We start from the raw sequence: 25,906 nt of genomic DNA, 5'->3' as shown, positions 1-25,906 counted from the left end.
AACACGAACCAGATAAAAGGATATCCATCTGAAAGATACTATTTCACCTAAACATGTTTCACTAACGAAAGCAGCTTATCAGCAACACTAGCAGTGGACTAGGTACTTCCCACATCCTTTGCATGCACAGCGGTACTCAGTCCTCCCCGCAACCCCCGAGATAAGTATAATTTTTATTCGCATCGCACAGGGGAGAAAATGAGCTAAGAAAGATTAACCGGAGGGTGGAGTATGGTAGCAAACGTTGGCCGCAGACCCAAGGTAAAGTGTGCTCAGACTCGGAGACACAACAGCCCCCACATGCGCCAGAGTGAGCAGGAGACCCGGGGGAGGCATTTACCAGGCGCCAGCACCTGGCCAAGGGGCGGGGACACGTTCTCCACCCAGGGGCAACATCTGTGTTGGAAAGTGACGGACGTAAGAGAGCAAGAAGAATAAATAGCGTGTAGTTACATGGCAAAGACCACAAATGCCACAAGAGGGATGGATTGGATGTCTCAAGTGAGAATAAATGACAGTGATGTAGCACTGATGGGGGAGAAACAAAAAAAAGATAGCTGGAATCAAAGGGAAGGTGTTTTCACTAAGTACCGTTTAGATGAGCGACTGTTACGGTCTAATGACAGAGTCGGCATGAGAAGAGAACCACCATCCATTAAGCCCTCACTGGCCACCAGGGACCACTAAACGCCGCTCATACGTGTGTCTGAACAATCACTAGGCGAAGAGGCCATGTTACTCTCACTGTGTACAAGGAAACCAAGGCAACACCTCCAAAGCATCATGATCACTAAGTGGCAGAGCTGAGAGGGGATTCTTGGTGTCCTGGCCCCAATCCTGTGCACTGTGGCACATCAGCTGTCCTCATTCTCAAAGCACCACAGCTTCAAGGGAGAGAAAGGGAGAAGTAGAGTATCTCAGTTAATGTGATAAAATGTTACTTTATAACCTTATGCCAATATTTTGATTTACAGTTTTCAGACACCAAAGATTTAAATTAGGCCAAAATGAGGCTACTGTTATCACTACATGACCCCATTATAACACGTGTGACATAGTCAGTTGAGAATCAGCACCTTAAATAATATACTTGTGTTTTGTTCCAACATTTCAGCTTTTGGGGGTGGAATTAAACTCCGTATATAACAGGCCTTTTATTTTAGTCAATCCACAACAAAATGTCCTTATGCGCCACCTCCGATGAAGCTTGAAATTAATGTGTGGTTTGTAGGTACCAAGATCAGAGCATTCAAAGATGGTGAATATCTACTGAGAAGAAAATACCAAGGCTGAGAGATTGCAAGCAGGAGAAAAAAAGACCTCAAATAAAACGCTGTGGGGTGAAAAAGTGTAACATAAAAGCTATTTCCAAACTCTGTGGTTATGTCTGTTGTACTTGCATTTAGAGCCATTAGAGGGAAATCACCCACCCTCTGGTCTGTGCTTCTAATCTGGTGTGTATCCTAAATGTGCTTTCTCTTAATCTTAAGGAATAATGGATAAACAAAAGGGAAAAACTTAGCTTTCTTTGCAACTTTTGGTTCGATATTGGAAAGGAACAATCAGCAGCTGAGGCTATCTCCGAGCACCGCCACAAGGCGGCGCTGCAGAGGGCCCAGCCCAGGGCACTGCTCTGTCGTGGCTCTGAGTTGAGACGTGTGGCTCTCATTTTTACAGGCACCGATGATGGGAACCTCACTGCACTGGGCACCGAGGGGCAATGGTCTGCAAGTAAAAGCCAGAGCCAGACTCCCTGACAGCGTGACTGCAGGTTCCCCTTCCCCACCTGTAAAGTACACCGTACCGTGCCTACTAGGAAAAGTAATGAGAGAACGTGTCAGGATGCTTGGCATTTGGCGAGTGCTTAATAAGTACGATCTGTTGTTAAATGTTAATTGCTTTACATGCACAATACTAAGATACGGGGCTGTGATCACCCACGTTTTAGAGATGGGGAGACTGTGGCAGAGAGACGGAGAAGCTTGGCCACAGTCTACCTTCACTACCAAGCGGTGGGGCCAGACTGACTCAAGGCCTGGCTTCTTCCTACTGCACGCCTCTCTGGACCTTAAGTGAGACTTACATGGGTAGAGAGAACAGAGAACCACTTAATACATTTTAAATAAACTTTCCAACAAAAAAAATGCTCAGGCTTTAGGCCCTTCGGCTTTAAGGGTGATAGGCTTCGTTTGCCTGGAATGTTGCCGCTGGGTGCTTGCTGGTCGCCGTGATGATGCCAGCCAAAGGAAGTGCTGGACTATTTACCTTCCTGCCGAGATACTTAGCTTCTGGGGTTAACTGAGGGTCTGTTTAAGAATACCTGTTTCCTCTGGCAGTGTGCAGGCACATATACAATTACCATTCTGATTCCATAGGGCCTTAAGCCACTCACTTTACAACCCATCTCTGTGAAGTTCATTTAACCTGTAGCGTTTCCCTCAACCCTACTCCAAATCCTGAGCGAACTGACTGTGGCCAGGGAGAACCTCTAATGCTCCGGCACAGAACCTGGTTCAGTCCATCAGGCTCAGAACTTACCCCTGCTCCCCCAAGTCCCATGCCTGGGCTGACCTGGGTGCTGTTAACCACCCCCCTAGTGGGCCTTAGTCCCCCTTGGGTCTGCCCTTCCAGCCTCCTACAGGCCTCGGGCAGGCTTCTGTCTGCACTTGATGCTATACCTCTGGGCCAGCTTCTGAAGAAAAAGCAAATGTGAAATAAAAGAACATTACGGAGATTTTAGTTCCCAAGTTAGGACACAACAAATAGATTTTTGTCTCAATCAGACTCTTTAGGATGCAGGGAGTGTTGCAGAGATTGGAACATTTTATTTCCTGCCATAAAAAGAAATCTCTTTTCATTTATGACACAATGAAGTCAATAAAGAAAGGGCTTCATTATAGTCAAAAGACCAATGAATCTCCTTTGGAGATAATCTCTGTATAAATAAAATATGCCAACAAGGTTGGTTTAATCCCAAGGGTTTTCAACTGCATGTTTAAAACCCCTTTATATGCTGGCACCCTACTGAAGCCAGTGACCTTCAAATTACTAAGATGTATTTTAACTGCTGGAAAGGCATGAATCATTTCTGGATTTCTAAGCTGCTGGTTAGCAGCAACATTTTATTTTGTAATGCTCTTATTAGTTAGATTTTCTAATGTCTAGGGAACAATATTTATAAGGGCATTTCTGTGTTTGACAATATGCACATTTGGAAAACCCCTTTCAATGTGCTCTATAAACAAGTTAATTTTGTGAGCTAAGTTTTGATTTTAAAACCCTGTATATAATGAAAAGTCTAAAATAATTATACAGTGAAATTAAATGTAGATGACATATGTATGTAACACTCCATTAATAACTGCAGTGAAAATACTATTCAAGTTTGTCATTTCCAATAAATAACCCCAGATTGAAACACTAGATTTTTAAAAGTACTTGTAAATATTAATAACATGGATCTTAATGGACAGAAATTTGTGACCACTTCAGTATTTTAGAAAATGTCTCAGGGTATCTTAGAAGCATTAGGAAGGGACTGACAGCTAGGGTACTGCATTTAGTTGTGCTTTATCCACACAGAGTAACTAACAACAGGAAACCAGTAGACATGGAAGATTTAATTTTAGGGAACCATTAGTGAAAAATATTAGGAGTCAAAGCTGCTTTCATTCTCCTGCACAAGTCACAGTTTAACTTATCTGGAAAAAACAAAAACTACTTTACCCATACATATATATGGAGCATTTGAACGACAGTTCAAAATCTTCCTGATTCAAAATTGCCGTCACTTCTATAGTGATTGGAACCTAACCTCGAAAGTACTTCTTTCATGTTGAGTAAGTACTGTTACATTGTGAGTTCTAACGCGGCTAACTCCTCTAAGCACCATCTCCGCGCTCTTTAGCAGTTCCACATTTTACCTAAGTATAGGGGAGAGCAGGAAAAAAAATGTCTTACAGGACTCTTTCTGCTTTAATAAACCAGAAAAACACACTGAAGAGTCTGTATTCCTAAATTTCAATTAGATTAGTACAAGTGGTAACTTGAAATTTCTCAGAAATTCCTAGAAACTGCTTCTCCAAGGGGTGTATGGATAAAGGTTAGCAAAGCTTTCCTTAACTACCACTTGCCTATTTTCATTATACTTTACAAAAGTCAGCAGATCTTAACTATTTCCACTTACGCTTTGGGATTTAAAGACCAGAGTTATTTATTTATTAATTTTAACCACAGCAGAATCATCCTAAAGCTGATTTAGTGTCTAGAGTTTTTCTAGCATAAAAACTACAGAACAAAGGGAAGAGGAGAGATCTTTTTTTTTTTGGGGGGTGGGGGGGGAAACTTCAACAGAACAATGGCAAGACTCTCCAAGATGGTGAAGGCGAATTTAATGGAGAAGCCAATGGTCAGTGCTAGTCAAAGGAAAAAGACAAGGATAAAGAACTCAAGAAAAACCGGAAGAGAACATTCGCATTTAAAATGCGATTTAATGAAGCAATACCTGAATCAGGAGCCTGAAGTCTGGAAGCATCAGAACCGTCAGAGCAGCATGCCGAGAGGTGGCCACGCCACGTCCCAGCGTCTGAGCTCTGAAGGCCCCGAGGCCCCAGGCTGGCCCCACCACTCGTCCGCGCACCTCCGGTAAGCCAGCGCCTTGTAGCCTCAGTCTCTCCATCTCTTCAATGAGGGTATCTGCTGCACCGATCTCTACAGCAGTGTCGTGAAAATGAACATAAAGCCCGTAGCCGGTACATGTTTAAGAAATATTAGATGGTGATGATGTTTTCTAAGAAAGGGTAAATGTACAGTAAGTTCTGGAAACAGGGTTTATTGCAGGGATGGCTCAGGAACTTATTTTATGACAGTTTGGTACCTGAGTTTTCAATCTTAGCCTGTTGCATACATTTTTAACCAGTATAATTGTTCAGTTTACAGGGGATTGTCTGGAAATATCTTTTAAAAAAAATCAGTTACAGAAAATGATGAGTTCAAGTGATAAAATCATCTGATAAATCTGGGTTCCAACAGTCCTGTCATTAGGTTTTGAACAAGGGTGAAACAGAACTGAGGTCCAGAGGGCAGAATATTTCACATGCACTCTATAAATAGCCTACCATTTTTAGAAATAAGAACAATTAGATAATTCCTAAGGTAAATCATCCAAAACAATCTCATGAAGGTCTCTTAAAAAACCTTTATTTTGAGGGTTGAAACCTAAGTTGTTGAAAACCTTTAACAGAATGAAAATAACTCATGGGTTTATTATAGTTTGTTTTTCTTACATTGAATTTTCTTACGCAAGACACTGTTGTATTGTAATAACTAGAAGGAATTGTAAGAATAAAATAGAATAAAGGATTGTTAAAGTGCTTTCTTTGTAAATTACAAAATACTTACAAATGTAACTGTTAAATAAGCCTGTCGGGTTTTGTAAAAAAATAAGACTGTGGCCAAGTTGAAAGCCTTAAAGGAAATGTCATGTAAGGTAACCCTTTCCCAGTTAAGAGTGAAGTTTTTGTCTCAGAATGCCCCTAGGTAAGGCTGTGCCATTACAACCCGAGAGAACACGGAGAGAGTAGCCTCACCCCTGGGTTCCCTCGGTAGGACCTTTAATGCCACAGTGCCTTACTGCATGTAAAGTAATCTATTTTACAGATGTGTTATGACTCATCAAGGATGCATCTACTATGGCAATTGAGCTACAACCAAACACCACAGATTTCTTGGTAGAGAATCTGAAATGTTCCTTCCATGTACAGCTGAGCCTTGAACAACAAAGGTTTGAACTGCATGGGTCCCACTTATACATGGACTTTTTGTCAGTAAACATACTGGAAAATTGTTTGGAGATTTGCAACAGTTTGGAAAAAAATCTTTTCTCTAGTTTACTGTAAGAATACAGTGTCAAATACATATAAGATACAAAATCTGTGTAAACTGACTGTTATCAGCAAGGTTCTTGGTCAACAGTAGGCTATTAGTAATTAAGTTTTGGGGTCAAATTATATGCAGATTTTCAATTATGCAGGGCATTGGCACTCCAAACCCCTGTTGTTCAAGGGTCACCTGCACTTACACTCATACTGAATGCCTCCTTCTGAAGTGTACTCAGAAGGTCAATGATAGGCCAGCGTTACATCACAATGCCTGTGTCAATCCATTCACCTCACTGCGTTTCATCGTGTAGGCATTTTGTCATCTCACATCACAAGGGTGAGAACTGTAGAGTAAGATACTGAGAGAGAGACCACCTTCACATAACTTTATGACAGTATACTGTTATGATTGTCCTATTTTACTATTATTGTCAATCTATTGCTGTACCTAATTCATGAAGGAACTTTATCATAGCTGTGCATGTCTAGGAAAAACATATAGTAGAGTTTGGAACTATCCGTGGTTTCAGGTATCTATCTGCTGGGGGTCTTGGAATGCATCCCCTGTGGACAAGTGGGGGATACCTGTATTTAACCTGGTGATTAAATAGAGAACTGGGAAATGGAGCAGAAACCATTCTAAAGCATTTCTAGTCTAAGACACCTAATCAAAGGTGTGGTAATGCAGGCCCAAATGCCGGAATTTTCTGAGGATTCTGGTAAACTCCAAGTCCTAAAGTCCAAGCCAGCCAGCATGGTGAGGTGCGGGTCAGTGTCCGGGATACTAACCTGAGACCAGTGCAAATCTGGGCTCGCTTTCTGCAGCTGCTGGGATGGACACGACCGTGACTTGGGAAGGGAAGCTTCAACATGTGGCCCTGCTGATGGACTTTGTTTCCCAAAGTGCTTTTACACATATCACCTCATGGGATCTTCAATGCTACCCTCAAGTCCCGGCATGGTAGACATCCTGCTCGCTTTACAGATGGCAGAAGCCAAGGCACTGACCAAAGGTCTCCTGGTGGAAGCAGGTGTGAGCCTAGGTTTTCTGATTCCTAACTGATCAAGGAGAAGAAACAGAAAATGGAAAGACAGCCCAAGAAGTACCTCAGCACTTAACCTTTTAAACTGGATTTCAGTGGCGCACAACTACCCAACAGCTGTGTATGTCAGATGAATCGGTTTAGAGGAGAGAGGCTCCCAGGCATTTTCTGGAGGTCAACACAGATAACGAGGTGATGCAAGAGGAAAATGATTATATACATGCTACTGCACAAATCCTGCAGATTCGCAGCTACTTATTCCACGCAGATGCAACACTGATGATTCCTATCGGCTTCCCCTCTGTTCAAGGCAAGATGGCAATTTCCTCCACCAAAAATAGGGGGCGAGGGTTAGCGATGAGCAACAGAGGGTAATGCAAAACCCATCTCCTCTGTCTGGGGTCGTCTAGCAGCCACAAAATGATCCAGTAAGACCTGAACCAGAGATTTTTCTGCTACCCCTCATTTCAGTGTGACAAGACTTAGTCACCAGGACAGACAGAACACGGACAATTCCACCAATATCAAATGACTTAACATACATCGACACATAAGGCACCAATTAAGCCCCCAACTGTTATAGCATCTAGTGAAGATTTGAAAACAATAGAAGTACTTCTTCGTAGTACTCAGAGAATGACTGTCTCTGAGCTTCACAGATAGGACCTTTTAAGAATTATAAAGGTTTGCTGACATTCATTCATTCATTCAAAGAATGCTTAGTGTGTGCAGCTATTACTCTAGCACTAAGGAGACATCCACTTGCATTTATGAAGCTCCCATTCCAGTGGGAGGAGACACACAAGTATAATATATGGTGGAATAGAGTAGATGGTGAAGACTGTTCTGGAGAACAGGCAGACAAATGGAGAATGGCGGTGCTGTGGGTGTATGGGACATAATAAAGTAGTGCCTCTGTTTATGAAAAAATAATCAGTGTCAAGAGGATGGACATACAAGATACCTGAATATACATATTTCCAAGTACATAATGAAACCCAGAGGCACAAAGTTGAAATCTGGCAAAAAGGAACAGACACTCAATAAACATGGTGGGAGCCATCTTCAAATCCCACACCCATGAATTACAGCTGACTTGCTGCTCAACTTCTGCCCTGGCATTTCTAGGATTTCCTGCAGTGTATGTACTACACCAGTCCCGGCCCTTAACACTGCGAGTGTCGCAGCTTTTTACCTGAGAACAAATGAAACGTGCAGGACCAGGAATGTACCTTAGACGTCCACACCAACATCCTAAGAGCCAACACTGAGATAAAATATTTTCAAAGTAAGGAATCTTGGAAGAAATTTTAAAAGAATGTATCACAGACAGATGTTTAAAAATATATATAAGCACATACTGCCTATCAAAATGAAGTTTAGCCCAAGTAGTCTGCAAACATGTATGTTTTCCCCTTTGTCTACTGTTACTTCCCTTCCCTGCCTGCGAATCTACACTGTATTCATGCAGTTATCTGTTCCTCTTAGAGGATTTCATTATGTTGCAGACATGCAAAGAAGCAAAGACTTCATTAGATTTCCCTTAGTTAAGGATCTCTTACACTGGGCAAGCTTTACAAGGCTATCAAAGAAAGATTTTGTCATGACTGTCACACAAAACTGCAAACAAAAGAGAAAAACAATCAGCCCACTGGAAATAGTAGTGCCTTACTTACCGGGAATAGGGATAATCGGAATACTTTCATTGGGGACCACCCGAGGTGAACTGCTATCTTCCACATAAAAATGAGCTGTCTGGAAACATTTTCTGTTTAGGGAAGAAAAACATGCAAACAGTGAGAACACAGAAATATACTTCGACTTCATCAATTTTCAATTCCTTTCACGAATTTTCCCAGCTTTAAATATCACACAGCACAAGTGCAAACCCTGGGAAACTGATGAGACACAAGAAGGACAACAGTCTGCCTTTTGGCAGAACCCCAAATAGCTAAATACCTGTTTTTCACTAGAGCTCACCTATCCTGATAGTCAACAGGGGAAGGCTTAGGAATGAACTGCTCAAATACACAAAAACTTGGCAGACACAGTAAACTTGCTGCCCAAGCCGTCAGGACTACCCCACGGTATTTCTAAATTCAACATGAGACAGAGGAGTAAGTTGCTGCTATTTGAAACCACCACCACCAAGTTCAAAGCCACACCTTGAACCCTCCCACATGCAGTCATCAAACACCCTGAGGCCACAATAACACCACATTGTTAGTGCTTAGCAAAGGCCCCCAAGCCACTGACAGCTCTTGAAGAGGGTCAGAGGGCAGGCACACAAGAGCAGAGGCCCTGGCCAGTCCACTGTGGAGGTAAGGACCTGAAGCCGTCAAGGGTCATCTGCTCGTTGCTTTTGTTCTGTTTTTACCTGTACTTCAGGCAAAGCAGGGAGCAAACACTGGTCATCATAGGACAGGCAGTGAACAGTAGAGCCATCAGCAGCTCACTGAGCCCCTGCCTACTGATGCTGGCCGGCCCTCGGCTTTCCAGCATCCACGTCACCGCTCACTGCGGCCCTAATGAGCTGCCGGAAGCACAGGCTGAATATTTAATGAGGCTTCTCAGCGTGAATGGCTATTGTGACCAGAGAAGGGTCCCTGTTCATCTGGCGGAGGGGCTTCACAATAGCTGGCCCTACTGCTGGGCCTCTGAGCCATGCGGGCGGCGGCCTTCTGGTGCTCGGTGCCGAGGGTCCGGCCCGCTCCCTGGCGCCTCGCACCAGGCCCTGGTTACCCGCCCCACAGCTTCGCTGCCTCTGGGGGCTGTGTGTCAGCCACCGGCGTGCGTCGGCTCGTCTTCAGGCTTTGCTCATCTGATCGGAAGTGTCTGGGGTGATTGTGTTGGGCACGCCAAGGAAGGGGGCTGAGGGGCTGGGAAAAAGCACACGACTCTACGAAGTAAAGAAGATCTCGGAGAAAGGAGGGCTCCAAGTCACACAGACCGTTTGCCTCAGCTTTATACAAGGCTGCCTTAACGTCACACAGCCAGAAATGACTGCACGTCATGGCTGGAGGCATTTTTCTTTAGGCAGCGCCTATTTTCCAATGGAAAGAAGCGTGAACCAGCTGCACGACTGGACACTGCTGTAGAAGCAATCTGGAATGCCACCGCATGCCATCAGGGGGTTCTGCACGTAACTCACGCCCACGCTGGGCACGTGTCTCCCATGACGGCTTGTGAGAGCACTGAACCCCGCGATTTGTTTCTAGGAATTAGCTGGCGTTTGTAATACAAATAATAAAACAAGGTTGCATCACCCGTTGTTAAGCTGCCTTTACCGAAATTTGAAAGAATGTGTCAGTCTGACTTAAGTTACGTGGATATAAAACCAACAAACTATTTTAGGGTCACTGAAAGTAAAATGATGGACATCCATGCGGAAAAAAACCTGTTTTGATGTTTGAGGTAATAGCTTCTTGCTGTTTCTAAATTAGTACCAAGTGTCTCCTCTGGGATTCCAAACCCCCCTTCCCTCTTCCCCTGCTCCCCGCAATTTGCAGAATTCCAGAGTTAAAGTTAAAACATATGTTGTGGACTTCACAAATGAGCTAGAACGGCAACCACCCAGTGTCAAGTTCTAAGGAAAACCTGCTTTTGTTGAGATATTGGGCTATTCAAGTATTTAGTGGCCCAAAGTACTCCATGACAGTGAAAGGGATGACATGCAATTTACCACGTCGTATTTTAACGAACTGGGAGGAACATACACAAATGCATACACCAAAGACAGAAATAAATCTCATTTTAAGACAGGATTACTATGCCTATTACATTTGTAAAATATAAAGCTATCAGAGAAAGAATTGCTATTGGCCAAGGTACTGTTACAGTCAAATGACTTGGAAAAGATAAACTTGTTTCTTTTCTGTAGATTTTTTTATCCTTCTGGAAGACAGACACACAGTTCAATCACTCTCTGTTACATGTGGAGCTGAAGCCTCCACATTCTCTCTGAAAAACACTGTGTGTACCCAGGCCATCACTCTCTTGTGCCCCATGTGCCGCTGTTTATAATGGACTTTCCCTGGAGTGACATAACTCTGTGAGTGTCAGGGAACAGCACACTACCGGGGGTGAAGGTCAGAAGCCCAGGAAACACAGCTCCCCACACCTGCACCTTGATGCCCGTCAGACACGCTTTGCTACCACACAAAGACTTGGTGGGCACTAACTACAGACCTGTGGGAAGTGTCGCCCCTTAGAAGAAAGGTTTTTTTGGACTCAGCAAACATTATTTGGCACCCAGTCCTCGGCATGCAGTGAGCAGGTAAGAATGTGAACATCATCTTCTCAAGTACAGAAATAAAAGTCTTGTACTGCATATACTTAAATAAAAATATTTTAAAGTCTTCAGCCCGGTTTCTGTTAGAACCTGGGTTCTCAGAAATAGGACAGTGTTCTCTAAGCTAGAGCAAAGTGTTTTCTCAGATCACCGAAAAAAAGTTCCATTTCTTAAATGAAAGTTTTCCCTCCTAAAGCTACCTCTTAAATCACCTTTGTGGACTGCTCTACTTGTCTGCCAGCAAAACAGATTTTAGTTCCTATGAAGGAATTACATTTGTCAATATTTACTTAAGTAGTTCACAGATATCCTGATGTCCTGAATTCCAAGTGTCCTACCGCTTGAACAAAGCTGACAGCCACGGAGTTAAGGCTACTCTAAAAGCCACCCCCAGGGAGAAAGTACCAAGATACAGCGTCCCATCAGTGTTCACCGGTCACCTGCACAACGGAGCAAGACACACCACAGCCCCCAGGAGGAGACTCTTCCTCTGCTCACACTTGATGCATGCAGAGCAGAGTGAAAATGAAATGGCAGACGGGAGTATGTGGATCCCCGAGTCGATCACACATCTCGTACACCTCTCGCAGAGAGCGCTTCTCGCCACACTGAATGAGTCTACCATCTAAAGGCACGCACTTTTCATCCAACACAGCCATTCGAGGCAAGCCAAGTGTTTCCGGTGTCTGGTCAAAGTTGGCCAACATAATAGACCTGTGTGTGTCTCAGAAGAAAGGTCTAAGTGGCAAAACGGAAACAAGATTTCTGTATTACTCTCCATCCATTCATCCCTTTTTAGAAAACCAGAGAGGCGTGGGTACTGTAAGATTCCTAAGAAATGGCTGATTGGAAGATTGGAGGACAGTGCGCGATAGCCGCTCCAGCAGCTGGTCGATTCAATGTGGATTCTGGTGAGCAGCTCCCTTGGTCTCAGGCCCACATGGCCCAGTCTGGGGTCCAGACCTGTATGGGGCCTGAAGGTCTTGTGGCAGGAATGAGTAGGAATGGATCAGCTTCTAAAAGGCCCATGGATACATTAAGCTTATAGTCCTGACCATTCGGTCTTGGGCTGAACTTTCTAAAAACAACTGTTCATTCTTTCAGATAAGGGAGATGCTTTGAATACAGCCAACTTTTTCAAATATCGAAAATTCTATGCTTGAGAAAGCACATCACAAGGCAGGATACATCTTCTAGTCAGGATGCAGCAAATATTGACCAATATCAGTAAGCCGTGAACATGAACTCCTTGAGCTCCCCGCCGAAACGTGTGCTGCGGCCCACGACAAGCCCAGCGGCTACTGGGCCTCCAGACGAGGGGATCACCCCGCCCACCCTGACCGCGGCTGCTCTGACAGTGCTCTCTAGGTACAAATAAATACACTCCAGTCACAGAGGCTCACTCTCCAAATGAAATGCAGCAAACGACAAAGGTAAGTGGGAAATCTCTACTTGTCCATCCCTGGCCCCACTGCCTTCCAGGAAGCTGACACGTTCTGACTGCGGAACGCCCCAGAGCCCTGCACAGAGGCTTCCCTTTCTGCTGCTCCTGTCTGTCCAGCTTAGATACCCTTTGATATGTCCCATTACCTAACGTATCTGTTTCTGCCCTTCTGAAAGAACCTGGGAGAAATTCAGGTGGCCCATACTTTTCAAAAGCAGAATGCTGATCTTGAGTCCAGAAAAGCTGAATACTGGAAATGTCTGGAATGCGGCTCAGCACTGCTGTGTATCAAAAAGGCTCCTCAAAAGATAGCATCCCACCCTGCTTATGGCACGGTGGGGTGGGAGGGCAAATTTCACACCCCTTTTGACAAGGTTGAGATGTCACACTGTTTTCATCCAGGGTCCTTAGCTAACTAACCACCACCTTCAGCATCACGTGGTGCACAAGCAAGAGCCGGTTCACAACAGTTTCTAGATTCCCTTGAAACCTCAAGATCACAAAATAACCAAATGCTGATATTACGGATCAGAAACCAAGTCACTTTCTTCAAATTAGGCTCAAGGGCTTTATAATTACATTAGGGTGGCAGGAATTTGTCAGCACTGTGCAGCTCAAAATGCTAATTGAAGACTAGAACGGGGCAGTTGGCTGAGCTGCTGCTGAATATTAATTAAGCAATCAAGTGATTCATATACTGCCCTCATTTAAATTTAAAGTAGCACGCCTAATAATCCCATTTATTCCCATGCTGTCAAGTACAGAAATCACATTAATATTTACTTTTGTAAATGGATCTGTTGTAGTAAACCATGTATGACTAAGAGCCACTTATAAATAGAATGTTGAAAACGTTCACACGCCTTTGAGGAAGATGATTGAGAGTTGCGTTAAAAACACATGGATTGATTTATTAGGGCAAAATGTTCCAAGACATTGAAGTGACACAGACAACAAAAGAAGAGAAAGGCTGGGGGCATTGTTGGGCTTTTCCTTAAAGAGAAATGTGTCTGCTTGAAATAACGTGGGGATCCCACTTGGAAAGGAGCCCAACGTAAGTTCTGACTTGAGATGTTTCATATGCAACCACATACTTGCTGCTATGTTTCCTTTACTGTATATGAAAAGATTCTCCTTGTAAAACCCAGCTTATACTCGTATCTTTTCAGGGGGAAATCTACAAAGAAACATTTACATCTGTGCTTCTCATCTGCGTAGTCTCCACACCATAAGCGGCACATGTGACCTGACAAATACGAATATACTTTTGGGGATGACGGCAGGGCATGTTTCACATCAGGGCCATCGGGCAATCCTGGGACATAAACGTGATCATCACACCTTGGGTCGGTGGGCTTGTTGGATGTGAGGAGGAGATGCAGGGAAGGAGGGAAGAGAGAAATGGACAGGATCATCTTAAAGATGGATGGCATATGAGAGAGGATACAGATAATAAAATCAGGCAAATGTTTCAAAATATTTCGGATCTCACATGGGCAGGAGGTAAGCCCCAGTCAATTCTCGTTACAGCTGGAAGTGACAGAAATCTTATTCCTGCACTGAGAATTTTCCTGAAGGCTACAGGCTGTCTACAGTTAGCACTTTAGGAAGATGGCAGAAAACTAACAAATTATATATATGTAGGTGCTCTCATGGCGATAAACTTTCTGCTAAACATCAAGTCTGCCAGAACTCCTTGGCGATACCTAGGAATGACTAGAGTACTGACAATACTTTACAGAAGCTGAGGGAGAAAAGATCATTTCATAAACCACATTTCGACAAACCAGGAGCCTGAACAGGGCCGTTTTTATGTTTGGGCTGGCGTTCAGCAAGTGAGCTCTGGACAGTACCTCTCAGGGCCCCCGGCAGCTGACCGGGGAGGCAGGCTTGAAGCGGGGGCTTTGGGGTGGCTCTCTCACTGAGCTGGGATCTGGACCTGGAATGTTCTGAATTTCTGGACTGAGGCCAGAGACTCCTCACGTCACCTTGTCATTGTACTAAGGGACTGACACGATCCACCATCACCTGATGAAGTTCATGGGGGAATGGGGGTCTAATTCATTTTGGGCAGGAGGTAGGAAATGGAAATTCACATTTTATGGCACATATAATTCAGTATCTGTAATATAAAATGGTCCAGTAAAAACCTTTTGGCAACTACTTCATTAGCATACAGACTGAAACATGCCAGTCAGAGTTTTGCTCTAAGAGTGTACTTTTTATAAGGATCTAGTGAGGTAGTATATGCCTCTTTAGTAAACAACCCCAGATTGTAATACTTTTTAAATATTTGGGTCCATCTGGGGAAAAAGCTGATTCAGACATCATATCATCATCAGGTAACATTCCAAATGATTTAAGAATTTAATATTAAAATGTGAAACCATAAAAGTATTAAAAAAATAAAGTAACCTGAGAATGGAGAAAGACTTCTAATGATGTCTCAAAATCCAGAAACCAAATAAGAAATTTATGGATAAATTTGATTATATAAATTCAAATAAGTAGCATAAACAGTTAAAAGACAAATCACAAAATAGGAAAAAAATATGTGTGACCTGTATTACCAACAAGGGACATCCCTCTTGATTAGAAAAAGACCAGCAATGGAGAGGAAGAATGTGCCAAAGACAGTTTATGGCAAAAGAAACACAAACGGCAAAAACATGAAAGATGCACAGCCTCACTGATCATAAGAGAAAACATAAGAGACACCATTTCACCTGTGAGGTTAGCAAAAATGCCAGAGTTTGCTAATGCACTGTGCTGGGGAAGCTGCAGATAAACAGGCAGGCCCCCACTTTGCTGAGAGGAGGCCACCTTGGTATCTCACTGAGGAGGAGGATGTGGCACCCCCCCCATCCACAGTGCCCATGCATGGAGGTTGTGATACAGCTGGTTTACCCCACAGCTAGATACATCCACTTGCAAAATGACACAGAGTTGTTCACCGAGGTATTATAGGAGCAAAAGACTGAGAACCAAGACAACAGCCACAGGGGATTCATTAAATAAATCTCAACACATCTGTACAAAGGAACACCATGTCTTTGTAAAAAAGAATGAGGAAACTACATATGCAATCAGAAAATACTGTGTTAAGTGAAAAAAACAAGGTTTATGATAGTGTATGCAGTATTCTACTGCGTAAAAGGAGTAGAGAGATAAAGATTCATACTGGGAGGTCCCTGGCACCCCCACTGTGTGCCCGTCCCCTCGAGGGGGCGGTGCAGGGTGGGGGGCACACCGGCCTTGCAATATATATATATATAAAACACACACACATATATAACCACCACCAGAAGAACAGCTAACCAACTAGTGTATGGTTACCTGTTTGCGTGGAGGTAGGGAGCAGGGTAGGTGGGTGACAGGAAGGAGATGTAGGGGTGCATAGAATTTTAAACATTTTGATTTTTGAACCATGCCAAATTATTACCTGTTCAAAACTTAAATCAACTGTCTTTGAAAAATATCTGGGTCTGATTTTTACTGTGTTCGTTTCTCCCTTCTGGGAGGATGACCAGCTCTCACTTCTTAGAGCCACAGTCCTGCTTTTGGCCATTCCATCCACCCTTTGCACAGGCGCCTGCCTCCGCCGTGGGAAAGGACTGTTTAAGGCAGGTGAGCTCACGCTCCAGGGCAAAGGGCCCAGAGGTGAACGTGCGTAGGCTTTACAGTACGCACTCCAGCTGCTCAGAAGGTTGCTATTTTGGCGGCCCTTTGGGCCCTCCTCCTGAGTCGCCATCACATTTTGGATGGGGTGCGGCCCTCTGGCCAGGAGAGGAACCCAGGGTGGGCAGAAAGGAGGCGGCAGAGGCCGAAGGGCGGTGTTTGCCCTGACACGCCCAGCCTCCCGTGGCAGGGGCAGGCGGCCCGTGTCCGGAAGGCTTTCTAAGCAGCAGAGGATGGAGCTGGGGTGGGGAGAAGGGCGGAGGGGAGGGGGGAGAGGGGTGAAGGGGAGGGGGAGAGGGGTGAAGGGGAGGGGGAGAGGGCCGGCGGTTGTCCGTGCACAGGACCCTCCAGACGAACGGGGAATTGCGGGCCCTGGAGAAACAGCACAGCCGGGTGCGCAGCACGAGGAAGGGCAGAGACACGAGGAAGAGCAGAGACACGAGCCTGCTGAGGGCAGGATCTCCGGGAGCAGTTAGCTCAGCACAGCCAGGCAGGGTGGCCGGCCAGGCAGTTCTCGGAGCCTCAGTTTCCTCCTCCCCTTCAGTGGGCCTTGCATTTCACACACTGAGCACTTCACATACCCAGCTGGCCCTTGAACAACCCGGGGTTAGGGGCCCCAATCCCCCATGTAGTCAGAAATACAAATGGAACCTCCAATGCCCCCAAACTTAACTACTAAGCCTACTATTGGTTTTATGGTAGCAAATGATAAAATAGAGGGCTATCCACATATGTTTAACGCATTCATGACATACCTTTCGCTTAATTTTTTCGGTATTTCTACACTACACCGTTGACCTGCAAGTTTTTTCAAATGTCAAGTCTCCACAAAATTTCCCATAATATTGATTGAAAAAAACCCACATGTACGTGGACCTGTGCAGTTCAAACCTGTCTTATTCAAGGGTCGACTGTACTGCCTCACCGAATCTTAACAATGACCTCCTTTAAAGGACCTATTAGACCCATTTTCCAGATGAGGAAATTGAGGCTCAGAGGACTTCAGTACCTTGCTGAAGGTCACAGAGCCAGGAAGTGGTAGAGCTGCAGCGAGAACCCACCTTTCCCTGAAAGTCTTTCTTAGCTCTAAAAAAGTAAAGCACAACAGAGGGTTCATAATCAGCTGGGCTCTATGAATACTCATCGCTTCCCTAGACGGTTCTCAACTTCTGGACCTCAGTGAATCTGACTGTGCTTCCTCCAAGCTTCTGTCACTCAGAAGTAAAGAAACCAGAGGGACTGAGCACCTGGTAGCAAAACGCAGCCTTGTAGGAAGTAAAATACAACCGTACTGAGGCCCGCTCCTCTAACGGGGGGCCAAGAACGTAAATCAGAGTTAGTAACAGTCCATGGAGCGACGGCATCCTCTCTGGAGAGGACTCCGAAATGAGATGTGCTTTTACCTCTGTGCTGCCCGGAGGTGTGCTGGCTTTCTGTTTTTTTAAAGGATTACAGTCACAAACACATTGTATTTACAACAGATTGGGCATGAGTGTTAGGCGTGTGTGTGATGTCCAAGGTGTTCTCTTTCTCTCAAGATTAGATCTTTGATGGTAATGCTATATAGAGGGGTTTTTCAGTTTTTACCCATGGAATTTTAAAAATGGGTTAGAAATTGAAGAATTCAGTAAGCAAAGAGAGATCACAGAAAGCTGAATTGTCTGACGAGCGCCAGCAGTTACTGCCTTTCCCTACAAGGCCAAAACTGCAGCTTAGGAGAGCGGGCACCGTGTTTCTCATTAATCTTGCACAATTCTCGCCCCTACACCTTCTCAGGTATCGTAGGTGTACGTGATTATTGTGGATGGATATCTAAAATTTCACCTCAGTAATCTGATTTACCTGCAACCAACAGAGACAAATCGTTCCATGTAAAAATCTGAATGTAAATCCTATAAATTGGTTCATTGAAAGTATTAAGGGACTCCTCACAACATAATGGCCTAATTGCAAATTACAGTTAATCCTAATAGTGAATTAATCCTGATAATGAATTATGCCCACTGTCAATTTAAAATTAAGATATTACCACATTACTATTAAATGGGAGTTAGATAAGTCTTAAACAGAAATATTATCAAGAGGCTTGTATAGTAATTAAGATAGCATAATCATGACTTCTAAAACTTTATTATAAATTATTCCAGGACAGTAACTTTGCCAAGTATTCAAACTACCTAGAACTCATTTACTTTTCCTTTTTAAAAATTCACCTGTCTTACTGAAAAGCACATGGCGCATCCCCATTTGCTCACTTCTGTCTTCTCTTCCTATTCTTCGTCCCTAGCTTTTCTGTGATTTTAGGTTTCTAAAAGGTGTTTGTCACTTGTAAGGCAGAATGCATGCATTATGTGTGTCCTCTTAAGCTCTAAAACATGCAAACATCTGAAATTTTGGAAAGAAAATAGATGCAACCAACACAGGGACACGCAAACATAGAAGAGCCCCCCATATGCACCGCCCCAGCAACAACCCCCTCCCGCCCCCAAAACGTGCCAAACAGCAAAGCAAGCCCACAGGACATATTCGAATTGTGTCCAGCTACCCGCAAGCTGCCCTGCTATTTGCAAGCCTGACTTTTGGGAGCTGGGGTAGAACAGGAGTTGCAGCGCTGTGCTGTCTAGAGGGCTTCGATCCCCACGGCAACAAAATAGAAATCGGCAAGCCAGTCCCGGCCAGAGACACCACCCCCCCTTTAAGCTTGACCGCCCCTCACCTGCTCCCCTTCTCTCCTCTCTCCCCAGAAGAAGGCACTTCACGGAAACGTCTGGGAAAGCCCTTGGACTTTATTTTGTTACACCCTCTAAATGGATAAAAAACAAAAGAGAACAGGTGTAGAAGACAGTACTTTCAATTGGCCACGAAGAGTTCTACACAAATGCCCTCCCTCCCATCCAACAGACAGAGCCCACCATCAGGTCTCACTTGGGACACTTTCAAAAGAGAAAGCTTGCCTACATTGGTGGCTGGGTCTGTTAAGGCTGTTCGTGCTTAAGTAAGAAATACAAAAAGGGAATTGCTTTTAAAAGCTGTGTTTACATATTAGAAACCTGCATTACCCCTGGTGTTCGTGGATCCAGTCATGACTTTTCTCATTCATATGCCTATCCTTCCACCTTTGACACGATGCCCTGGCAAAGAGGATCGTTTCAAATACCACTGAAATAAACAGAACTTGGCAAGAATTTACTGGTTACCATTTGAACGTCCCTTCTGCCACAAATTTCTTTGAATGTGGCGCGGTTAGACTGATCTGGGGCTTTGTCTTTTTCCCGTGCATTCTTCTCATCTCTGGGCACTTTCCTGATTCACAGTAGAGGCTATGGACTGGGTAACAGGCACCTCGGAGAAGGTGAGGGTAGCCCTTGCCAAGTTACTACTATATACTAAACCTGATAGTTTCCTGTTAAAACTTAAAGAACTATAGCATCTGTGACTTCTTTATCGCATTTGAAAGACAGGCTTTTGTCACCTAAGAGCTGGAAGGTATTTAATCACATTTTATCCCTAACCACCTGGCAACGGGATGTTCACACTGAGATGATATGTACTGTTTCCAAACTCTGTTGATAGAACATCAAAGACAAACTCAGACATCCTGAGGTTTTCTTTGGGGGAAGCTCTGCTGAATCCCATGCAGAACTCTCAATTCAAGCATGTACTTCCCAGCAGCATTTGTTAACTTGGTGGCTTTTTACCTCTAGAAATGAACATCTTCTAATTCTCAAGTGTAACTTCTTCCTCTCTCTTAATACAAGCTCTCATTTATTTTGATACTTATTAGACTCCAAAACTGGGTGAAAGTACTTGGCACGGGAACCAACCTTTGGCGAAGTCAAAACTTGGGAATGTGATTCAAAACTGTGTGAAGTGGGATGTAGTTCAGAACTCCTCGTCTCCCTCTACTGAGCACATTCTGGAACTGCAACGACTGTCCTCCGAACATCTCTTGAGCACAGTGCGGCTACAAACATTAATCTCAAGACATCACGAGTATGTTGCAGTGTTTTTGCAAATTTTCGTTAAGAACTTGAAATTTGCAGCTTCCTAAAATATTTAGACTTATTCTCAACCCTTAGCCCTACTCTGAATTCTGCCAGATTCACTCTTTCAGGAATTTTGGAGCGGAGCCGGCTTTCTCCGCAGTTTTTCCTCACACACAATCACAGGCGCTTAAAACTACCACCCGTAAACTGACAACATTTTGCTGGGAAGCAAATGCCACAAAACCAATAGCTAATATCTTGACTAATCGAGGGGGCTACCTGAGCAGACCAACAGAACAGACACAATCAATCCTAAGGGAAAAGACACTGAATTGTGAGAAATTCAAAGAAAGGTGTTGGTTATGTATAGAACAGTCCGACGGTGTAAGGAGTTTCTCTTTCCTGAAAGTGAGTACGGTTTAAAATGCAACCATGCACTTCTTCCTTGACAGAATCAGTCCGTCTTTTAAGTACCACGGAGCATGTGTGAATGGCAACTTTTAGCAGTGACTCTCTCCCTGCCTTTGTCTAATGACTACGTGTTAGCCTGTTCCAAGAGCTTCGACTGGCATCTCAGGGCCAACTCAACAGCAGGGGGCTGGTTACTATAACAACTGACTGTTCTTGTGGATTCTGAAAGGCCCCCGAGTAGCCATTTGGGAAACAGTTATTGAGCAAAAAAGTTGCCCGGGATGGGCAGCATTCGCTGCCCCATGACCCACATCTCCTGGCGCACAGCTGCAAGGAGAAAGGAAGAAAAGGTGCCTGTCTCCAGGAACAGCTGGGGACCTCGAAAGGCTCCCCCACCCCTGGGCCTCTTAGTCTCAGAGCACAACAGTCTAATGCCACAATACCATTCTAAACTCAAACCCTCCAAGGCGAGCCACATTTTGGCATCATGAAATGTGCTTTAGCTCTCCCCACTGTCTTGACACATTGTCAGAATTTGAAGGGTTTAATTGTAAAAATTATTCCTAACGATTAAAAAAATTTATTGAAATACAGCCATGGATACAGGTCCCAGAAAGAGGTGAGTGACACGGGCAGTCACCACTTTTAAAAGAAAAAACTGTGCCTCGTGTCCTGTGGCCCCATGAGTGGCCTGCTTGCACAGAAGATACAGGTAATTACACAAAGCCACCAAAACGTATGACTTAGAAGCCTGGATTTTTCTAGACTTGAAACAAGTTGTATGTGAATCTGTCTTTTGATTTTCATTCCCTCTTGCACACACGCCATGTAAGAGCAGCTGGGATTGACCCCAGTGCCTTGGTACATGCTGAATTCCCTGGAAAAGAATCTGATGCTAACCGTAAAAGTGACTTTATTTTGCACAAAGGGCAGTCTGATGCCATTTTCCCTCCGGCAGCACGGAACACGCAATGACCAAGTGCCTCTTGGTCAGATCTGACACAGTTCCCTCGGCTGGATCTGTCCCTTCTCTCTGTTCTGTGAATATCAAAACTTAACATCCCCTCCTCCAAGAAGCCTTTCTTGGCTCAGTCTCGCTCTTGCCACGCACTGGTGGCAATCAGAGCTCCTTGCAGAGCACACAGGCTCCCTGCATCAACCCAAATGCAGGCGGCAGGTGGGGGACCAGACGTGGTAGAGACTGGAGAGCGGCTTACAAAGGTGTCGGCATGGTTGGCTCGGCCCAGCCAATTTATGAGAACCCAGACACTTACGATTTTAACTGAAATATCGCTGCTTTCAAAATAACCCAGATTCTCAAAAATGGCATGTCAGGTAAATAAAGCGGGTCTGGAGGCCTCCTAGTTTTTTGAACTTTGTTTGGGGTAAGCCTTCTTTACCTGCTGCTCAACTACTCCATTAACCTACAGATTCAGTGAAGACAGGAACTTACTCTGCTTTCTGGATCTCTAGGTGCTGGCACAAACCAGATGCTTAAGAAACGTCTCTGAAAGAACAAAGGAAGGAATAAAAGGGTTTTCGGTCAATAAAACCAAACCAACCCCTAGGTGTGAGGACCTCCAGAACCTACTAGCTCTGTGATCCTGCGCACAGCACTTCCCTTCTGGGAACTGTTGCCCCGCATCGGGAAGAAGGTGATACCATCCCTGACACTGGGAATAGCGTTCATGGCTGCTCTAAGGGTTAAATAAGGCGATGTTGCTTTGAGTCGTTCAACCATTATTTGTATCATTGCAGTGACTAACGATGCTCCCCTTTGCTATCTGTTTAGTCACAGGCATGGAAGAAATCAGCATGGAGGAAATCACTCCTATTGCACCTGCCTCCTTTGCGACTCTCCTGGGTTGGAGGAGAGCAAACACCTAACTAAATCCAGGCATCAGCAAGTAAACTGGGAAGTGTCGGCAGCTCAGAGCAGACGGGCGGAGAGCGTGCGACTGGGCTTGGGGCAGCTCTGAGCATCATGGCTGCGGCCCTGGGAATACGGGAGGGATCCGAGCTCCGCTGGGGCACACGTGGTCAGTCATTCCTCAAGCAGGAGACGGGTGTTGCCACATGCCCACACTCGACTTTCATACCTGCTTGGGTGCCGGAGCCGCCATTACGCCAGCACAAGTCCCCTGTTTGCAGTTTGCCCCCCTTTATATTTATTACACTGTCTCCCACCGAACATCCAGGAAAGGAAAAAATTGCAATGTCAACAAAACTCACTTGTTTTCTTGAGCAGCATTCTTAGTGAGAGGCACTAATGGATGGCAGAATTTCTGAAAGTCTAAAGATGGGAGTAAAAGACTTTTTTCTATGTCCCTGAGACTAAATTGGTGTTGACTCATTTTCCACAGACTTTATGGACAGCTTGGTCATGTGAAGAGGGAAATGAACTCAGACCAGAGTGTGAAATCCTATCAAATTTTAAGGAACCTGGGTCAGGTGTTACAATGCTAACTCCGAGATTCCAGCTTTCTGTTGCAGAATCCAAGCTCAGTATTATCTGGTAAAGAACCTCTGGAAAGTTCTTCTCTAAGCTAGAAGTATGGTCAGTAAGATGCCCACTTGTCATCAAGTTAATGTAGCACTGATAAGCTAGAACTAAGGCAGAACAAATAGGTTTATTATTTAACATCAAAATTTCTTCAGTTTCTAGAAAACCTGAAAATATAATTGGTTTTCTGAATTTTTTTTCCACATGACTTCAGTAAATCCAAACCATAGGACCTTTTCAGGACATAAACATGAGTTATAAAAAACAGGCTATGGATGGAAGTAAATACCTCCAGACACACTACTCCTCATCTGGGCAAAATAATATAATGATTAAGGCAGTAGGCTATGAAGTCACATTACCTGGGTTCAAATCCCAGGTCCCCCAAAGACTAACACTGGGATTTGGGCAGGTCACCTGATTTTACCAAGCCTCAGTTTTCTCATCTGCCAAATGGATATAACAATGCTGAGGACTTGAATGCTGATTAGATAGTGAGGTAATCTGCTTATTAGCACATGCGTGGCATGGTGAATATTCAATAAAAGATTCTTGGTTATATAGGTCTTAAGACATATGAAGCCATTTTAGGGGTAAGACTTTGCTCATCAGAGAACAGCTACCCTTCGAAGCAATTTTCCTCAAGATTACAGAAAAAATAAACCAAAAGTATCTTCACAATATTCAGAATTCTTAAGTGGACACTAATGACCTGCTCACAGTGGCTAAGCTCTTCTACAGAACAAGTGAAATAATGACCCAGCTGTGTGCCCTGGGCCAGCGCCTGGACACCCTGCACACAGCTCCTCTCCCAGCACCCACCTCAAGTCATGCAAATCAGACAGAAACCTTTCAAAAAATGTCCTCTTTCTGAGTGGCAGCAGCTGTACTGCTCCAAGTCTTTTCAGGGACGTCAGCACATTAGCGCCACAGGAACAGCTTGTCTCAGGAAGGCAGGGGTCTGGGCCTTTTGGAATGCGCTGCCTAGTAATCCAAGACGCGTGTGTTGCTACCATCCTGAGTACTAGCCAAAAAGGCACATTTCAAAACTATTCAATGCATTTCTTTCTCCCTCATTTCAACAGAAGCTATTTCATCTCTGAACCATCGCAGGGTTGACGTGGTGTGTAAGATTCAAAAGGCACACATGGGGCACCATTCGCAAAAGGAGGCAGTCTGCGACTGTTCGTTGGTTTTGTCTTTATTAGCTGCCCAACGACCCTCATGCTTGTCCCAGGGCACGTAGCATGTTTTTCTTTCCAGTATCCTTACAACTTGGGCATTACTATGGATTTTGCTTCCCATGTCTCTTCAAGGTAGACCTTTGCAAGGAGCATTCAAGAGAGAACTATATGGTATCATACCTGTAACATCTCAGCTAGCAGTGTTTTAAAATAAATTTGTCCCACATACCCATATTGCTGATAAAAACATGGCCCTCAAAGTCCTCAATGTGTCTCTGTGTATCTTTCATATGACAAAAAAAAGTCAGATGTTTTGTTTTATTTTGTTTTTTAGTTTCAGCCAAATACAAAGCTGTAAGACTGAAGATGGGCCTCCAAACTTGTTCTTTTCAGCCGACACTCTTGTAACTTAATGTGCCAAAGGGTCTGAATCTGGGTATTTCTGGCAGTGCTCGCTAAATATGCCCTCCATCTAATCTTATGTTTTTGGGGGCTGTGTGACCATTCTGGCCAATGGTGAGCAAATGGGAGTGAAGGATTCCACTTCAGGGCCATGCATTTGAGAGCTAGGTGTCTCCTTGATTTTTATCCCCACTACGGCCATGTAGGAAACACATGGTCCCAAACGAAAGGCCATGTGTGCGGAAGGGCTGCCCAACCTCGTGAGAGTTCACGTGGGTGAGAAATGAACTTCCTGCTGTCAGGCTGCCGGGGTCCTGGGGTGTCTGCTCAGCAGCTAATGAAGCAGACTTTTCAGCCAAGCCTGAGTTCCTGAGGTTGACCACTGGGCTTCAAGGTTTTTTTGGGAAGAGCTGAGGTGGGGTGGGTGGATCATGTCTTTAATAATCTAGTCACTTAGGGATTCGCTCCCGGAATTGCCTTGAGGCCTATTGGAAGCATGACTCAAACCTATTTCATTAACCCCACAGTCACTTACACTGCTTGTCCCCAAGTAGTTCTACTCATTGGTTCATCTATTTTAAGCTCCAAACAGATGACTTTTAGCTACTTTTAGGAAGATAAATATTTTGCATTACTGAGATCATTCAAAAGGAAGTAAATTCCAAAAGTTATTTTCAAGCAATGGACAAAGAACTTGTGAACAGCTATTAAAGTGCATGATATTCATTTAGATTTGTAAGTCTAAATTTCTTTATTAAAGAACAACAACTTCTTTTTAGGCACACCAGGACCCAGAATTAAATTTATATTTTTCCCTAAGTCAGAGGTAATAATACAACCACCACCACTGGTTATTCACATGTGCCAGAAACTGGGACAATTTCCCGTCATCCACATGTACTCCTCATGAGTCCAGCGACTCCTCACATGAGCCCAACGACACAGTTCTTAACTCTATTTCGCAGAGGACAAAATTGAAGGTGGTGAAGTCGTCTTATGTAAGGGCCTTCCTAGAAACTTTCCCCTCTACTGGCCCCCTCCCAATGACATCTAATACCACTAACGTCATGTATCTCTTTATGTAT

The 25,906-nt window shown here is 44.3% G+C and overlaps 1 protein-coding gene across 3 annotated transcripts in view; it reads right to left on the bottom strand.

The window, feature by feature from the left end:
- The window catches only part of PTPRG (protein tyrosine phosphatase receptor type G), a 624,649-nt gene that overhangs the window by 40,750 nt on the left and 557,993 nt on the right, over positions 1-25,906 (bottom strand). For 2 of the 3 annotated variants that reach the window (XM_037019107.2, XM_037019108.2), the window contains exons 14-15: positions 19,052-19,138; positions 8,599-8,690 (exon numbers count right to left, since the gene is read on the bottom strand). In XM_037019107.2, the coding sequence (XP_036875002.2) occupies positions 8,599-8,690; positions 19,052-19,138 (179 nt within the window). The remainder of the gene's footprint in view (positions 1-8,598; positions 8,691-19,051; positions 19,139-25,906) is intronic. The other variant, XM_037019109.2, reaches the window with a different exon arrangement.

The sequence above is a fragment of the Manis javanica genome, chromosome 3, assembly GCF_040802235.1.
Source record: "Manis javanica isolate MJ-LG chromosome 3, MJ_LKY, whole genome shotgun sequence".
In the NCBI taxonomy this organism is placed as follows: domain Eukaryota; kingdom Metazoa; phylum Chordata; class Mammalia; order Pholidota; family Manidae; genus Manis; species Manis javanica.
This window is presented reverse-complemented; position numbering and strand designations above follow the sequence as displayed.